Source organism: Cyprinodon variegatus, unplaced genomic scaffold (assembly GCF_000732505.1).
Source record: "Cyprinodon variegatus isolate N-32 unplaced genomic scaffold, C_variegatus-1.0 Scaffold1763, whole genome shotgun sequence".
Classification (NCBI taxonomy): domain Eukaryota; kingdom Metazoa; phylum Chordata; class Actinopteri; order Cyprinodontiformes; family Cyprinodontidae; genus Cyprinodon; species Cyprinodon variegatus.
Window position 1 is genome coordinate 21356 of NW_015152216.1, and position 5713 is coordinate 27068.

The 5713-nt window shown below is 39.8% G+C and overlaps 1 protein-coding gene across 1 annotated transcript in view; it reads right to left on the bottom strand.

Moving 5' to 3' along the window:
- Positions 1–5713, bottom strand: part of LOC107104487 — a 21858-nt gene that overhangs the window by 1745 nt on the left and 14400 nt on the right. The window contains exons 4-6 of the mRNA XM_015404486.1: positions 5166–5468; positions 3155–3421; positions 1261–1293 (exon numbers count right to left, since the gene is read on the bottom strand). Of these exons, the coding sequence (XP_015259972.1) occupies positions 1261–1293; positions 3155–3421; positions 5166–5468 (603 nt within the window). The remainder of the gene's footprint in view (positions 1–1260; positions 1294–3154; positions 3422–5165; positions 5469–5713) is intronic.

Genomic DNA, 5713 nt, shown 5'->3' on the forward strand with positions numbered 1-5713 from the left:
TGGAGGTTTCTTCCTGTTCAAAGGGAGTTTTTCCTCTCCACTGTCGCTACAAGCATGCTTAGTGTGAGGGATTGCTGGAGATGAATTGGAGGTATAGAAATAAACTGAAGATCCAAACACCTCAAATTCACAACTAGCTTTTCTGTTATGCTTTTATTGAATTACCGTAAATCCTCTAATATTGGCCTGTATTCCATTAGCAGCCGGGTCTCTAATAATGGCCGGATGCTAATACAGGCCGGGGCTATAATTGGAACCAACGATGTTCCTGGGCAGTCCTCAACAACCTGTGATAGTAACATGCAAATACCACAGGGGGGCAGTGTTTGCTAACCAATCCAAGCCGTTAGCATGAGAAGTACCATCGTTAGCGCAGACAGGAGGCCGGATTGTTTGGTTTTTATGACCGGCTGTGATGGCAGAACAGTTTCCATTAATTTATTTTAAAACTTTGTTTCACCAAGATTCCATTCTGTGTCCTTTTTTTCTTCGTATTGCTGTGCAGAAAAATTGCAGCTGCTGGAAGATGTCTGAATAATGTTCTGTATACCGTTATAGTAACTGTACTTTTTCAATAAATGAACCTGGTATTTTATCGGTTCAAAGAGAAACAAACTGTTTTTATTCATTACACTGGTCGTCTGTTTTGATCAAATAGCAATAGAGGCCTGCCTCTAATTCTGGCCTGGACCAAGATGCACCTGAGTGAAATAAAGGCCCCGGCCTATATTAGAGGATTTACAGTAAGTATCTCAGATGTTGTAATGACCCACATTCAAACCACAGGTTTTACTTTCCGCCAGCAGGGGGCGCTTTTTATAACATTTCACCTAAAGTCATTTTTGGCGCAGCTTCTCCTTTTTTATAATTAAAGACAAAACTGTGGTTTTTTTTTTTATCCTAACACTACTGATTACAAAGAAATTACTTACAGCCTTCAACTATTTTGGAACGTAAGGAAAAAACAGGAAGTTTAGGGTGAGGAGAGCAGAGATTCCAGGCCAGGAATCCATCTGTGATTCATTTTAAGTTCCCACATGTTGCAACACATCTGGATTATATTTAAGTCATCTACATTTTCTCTCAACTAATCACACTTTAAAAACGTCCAACACCAAAAGGTTCAGCTGATTTATAGAAAGACTGAGAGGAATGTGAGCAGAAAAGGTTGTTTGGTTTAATCTTTAAACTACTGTTAGCCATTTATGCCCATTTGGAAAAGAAAAGGAGCTTTAACAGCTTGTCCAAACATGGACATACCCATCAGAGGAGCAGTTGATGGCCTCCGCTGTTCTGTCAGACATTTGAAAAAAAAAAAAAAAAAAGTCAGAACATGACGGGGGGGTAGGCAGTCACTGGAAACAACAACCTATCTACCTTTTTTTAAAACACACAATCTATTCTTGCTACAGCATTTAAAGTTGTGTAAAGTCTGCAGCCTATAGGCTCCTTCATCTGATTAGGAGGTACTTTCCCAGCCTGTGTTCTCACTCGTTGGCTGTTATGCAGGTTTGTCCTGCAAACAGTGTTTCATCATTATTAGCAATGGGGAAGGAAGTGATGAAATCTCGCACTTTGAGTACGTTGCTCTCTGCTGTGTCCATTAACAACTAGCTGCATTTATATCACACCTATTAATATATAACTTGGTCAAGGTCTGATAATAATACTTGGCACAAACGAAACAAAGTGGCCAAACTGGACCTTTTATCTGCAGTAAAATGAGGTTCAACCAGTGACAATTAAAACCTATAATGATTCAGACAGTAGGAAAAAAAAAGTTAATACTGGAATAAAAGCTTCATTTTCAATATTGCGTCAATATTTTATGTCTTAAGTTTCAATATATGAGTCGATGCAATCAGCTGGTTTTCCTTAGAAAGAAAACTTTGAATCAATCTGACTGGATGATCTGAACTGGAAAGTGACCTGAGATGACATGATGTGAATCGGAGCTATAGAAATAAACTGAATAGAATTGAATATTCTCTGATCTAAATAATCTGACTTGGAAAAACATCCATTTATTTTCCATCAAGATTTATCCCAAGTGGGATGGCGGGGGGTGGTGGTGCCCAGCTGTCTACAGGCGAGAGGCGGGGTCCACCTTGGACAGGTCTCCAGTCCGTCGCAGGACAACACAGAGACAAACAGGACAAACAACCATTCACACACACACACCTAAGGAGAGTTTAGAGAAGCCAATTAACCTAACCGTCATGTTTCTGGACTGTGGGAGGAAGCCGGAGTACCCGGAGAGAACCCACGCATTCTCAGGGAGAACATGCTAACTATGTAGAAAGACTCTTGAAAAAAAAAAAAAGGGTTGTAAGATGACATGCTGAGTTTTCCTACTAAGAGCTGATGAAGCAACAGCTGCAGGAGTTCTGATGCAATTCCTGCAGCTTTAAGCAATCCTGGAAATTTGTTTTCCATCATCAGTCATAGCAAAGAAGTTCAACCAGTTTTTAGCAGCAGACGATGTAAAAATAAACTGCTCTTTTTGTTTTTTGTTTTTTAGCAGATAAAACAACTAAAAACTAAACTAGGAATCATGTCTAGTGTCTCTTATATTTTATTTTGCTTATTCTAGAACTTTCCTTAATTCTTTTGGTAAATTAGACACGATTAAACAATGTTTACAGAAAAAGGAAAATTGCTTTTTTTCTGTTAGAAATAAAAGTAATTGGATCATATTTCACAATTTTTGTTTTCAAATTAAAGTTTTCATTCCATTAAAAATTCAATACCAACCTGTTAACAAAAATAATAATCTTAAGAAAAAAATGCTATGTTAATATTAAAATATAAATGTTTACTTTTAAATGTGTCCAGATTGTTCAGACATGATTTGCATATTTTCATCCTTTGCTTATTGTGACATTTTGTGACCAGCTGGTCTCACTTCACACCAATCAGACGAGAAACAAACAAACGAACAACCAGACATGCAGGAAAACGACCCGAGGTCAGGAACTTCCTCCCAGACCAAAAAAAACATCCATATGGGCGAAATCCCATCAACCAAAACTCATATCCCTGCTCCCAAAACCATGCAGCCAAACATCCAGTGCAGGTTCCTCAGACGACATTTATCTTTACTCCAAAGACATTTAAAAACATCATAAGAGTGAAAAATCGGAGATATACTCACTTTGAGATCGTCTTCTAAAGAACAGCAGCGCCAGCAGCAACCCCACAATCAGTGACCCGATGACCACCACTGGAGCAACTATTGCTGATGTAGATTTTGATTGTTCCGCTTTTTGATCAGACCCGGATTGGAGATCTGTGGAGCAAAATGTAAAACTTTTATTACAATAATGAAAGAAAACAGGAAAAGATTCTGAAACGTCTTCAACTAAGATCTGCTGCTTTAGCAGCTTTAACCAGACGAAGAAAGATGGAGCACAGGTGAGTTAGCCAACAGGTCTGCTGGAAGAATTTTCCATGAGAGATGAAACTGTTTTATTTTCCACTGGGGATTGCCTCGTCTAATCTGGCAGGCCCTGACAGGCCTACAGGGACAAGAACCAGCATGTCTGTTTACTTCTGAGTCTCGATAGACGTGTGGTTTTACGGACAAAAGAAAACCATCCCTCAGTGACGCAGAGAAGATGGTTCAGCTTCGATAAACTCCTTGTTTTTCTGTTGAATTTTACACGACCTTTGTCTTTTCATGCTCCATAACTATGGAAGAAAAACAGTTTTGTTGGAATCTGAATCTGGACACCAAATTTTAAATAATGAATCTTTTTCACATTTAATTTTTATCTGGTGAAAATTGAGCTGCAAATGTGTCGACCTTTTGGTGAATTCAAACCAAAGCAATCGACTGGATGCAGTCGAGCAGCTTCTAGCCGATGAAATTAAAGGAATAGTACACCCAAAACATGATTAGCCTTCATTTTCTACTCACCCCCATGCTGAACAACACTCTGGAGTACTTTTTTGATATCTCAAATGCATCTGGAGATCTGGGAGGCTTCTTGCTGTCTGCTGACATTCAAATAATGGAGGTCTATGGCGCCCGAGGCAGAAAGGTCCATAAAAGTCCACAAAAACGTGTCAATATTCCTCCATACTGCTCGTCCAATGTATTCCAAGTGTCCTGAGTGGGTAGCATCCAGAATTTACTCGAAACGAAGTCATTTAGAATGTTTTTAGAGCATAAACAGTAGTGTATAGGACTTCCTGAAAGCGCGTTCACGAGTCTACGGAAACCGCGGCAGACCAAACCAGATGAAAGTGCGCATTCAGCTCGGCAAAGAACTCATGCTCTTCCTCAACACTGAAGTCCTCAGACATTTTTCTTTCGTTGTTTCTTTCTTTGCACAGGTAAACAGCACATTTCTTCTTCTACGCTTGCATTATCGGCAGAGCAGACGCTGAATGCGCACTTTCATCTGGTTTGGTCTGCCGCGGTTTCCGTAGACTCGTGAACGCGCTTTCAGGAAATCCTATACACTACTGTTTATGCTCTAAAAACATTCTAAATGACTTCGTTTCAAGTAAATTCTGGACGCTACCCACTCAGGACACTTGGAATACATTGGACGAGCAGTATGGAGGAATATTGACACGTTTTTTGTGGACTTTTATGGACCTTTCTGTCTCGGGCGCCATAGACCTCCATTATTTGAATGTCAGCAGACAGCAAGAAGCCTCCCAGATCTCCAGATGCATTTGAGATATCAAAAAAGTACTCCAGAGTGTTGTTCAGCATGGGGGTGAGTAGAAAATGAAGGCTAATCATGTTTTGGGTGTACTATTCCTTTAACTCATTTGGGCAGAAAAAAAACAAAATCTTTGCCGTCGGCCGCTTCTTCCGGATCAAACCAAGAGCCTTGGCAAACGGGGGTGCCGTACTAGCTGTGATATTTATCTGAATTTTCACCAGATAAATATTCATTGTAAGGAATGTGTAAAAAATGTAATGCAAAAACAAAAATCAGCGTTTAAAATTCTGTGTACAAAAAAAGGCAGATTCCAATGAGACTGTTTTTCTTCCATCCATAACTGCTTCACATTTCTGTTTTCTGGTAGACCTTTTGGCATTTCCTCAACCCCCCCGCAGGCAAAGAAAAACATGCACAGTCGGCTCTTGGTTGACTAATCTTTAACCAATGTGTGTATTTTATGAAAGGTGTTAGAAAAACACTTACCTTGGTTATGAAGTGTGAAGAGGACAGATTCCTGTCTGCCACCGCTGGAATTGAACAGCACACAGCTGTATCGATCGAAGGTAGACCCTTTCAGCAGGGGCAGCTCGCTGTGCATCTTCAACAGACCATTTTCCATCTTGGTCGCAGTTTGCTTGGAGCTTTTCGTCCAGTCTGTGTTGTTCTCAACAATCCATCTCAGGTTGCCTTCTGGGTAGCCACCGGTAGCCTCACAAATCAGGGTCTGGCTTACTTTGGGATCTTTATATGCATTGATGCTACGTACAGTCAGGTTACTGTATCTGGCTGTGAAAGAAAAATGGGGAAAGAAAGATTCCACTGATAAACCAAACAAAGAGCAACAATAAAACCCAAATTATTCAAGTTTAGAGAAAAACACAATGTAAAGATAATATTTAATCCAATCAAAGAAAAAGAGATAAAATTCAAAGGCTGAAGAGAGACACTTTATCTCCTCTGCAGAGCATTTATTAACAGAACATGACGCATGGTTACAAACAGAGTATTGTTCTGACAGAACAACTGATCAG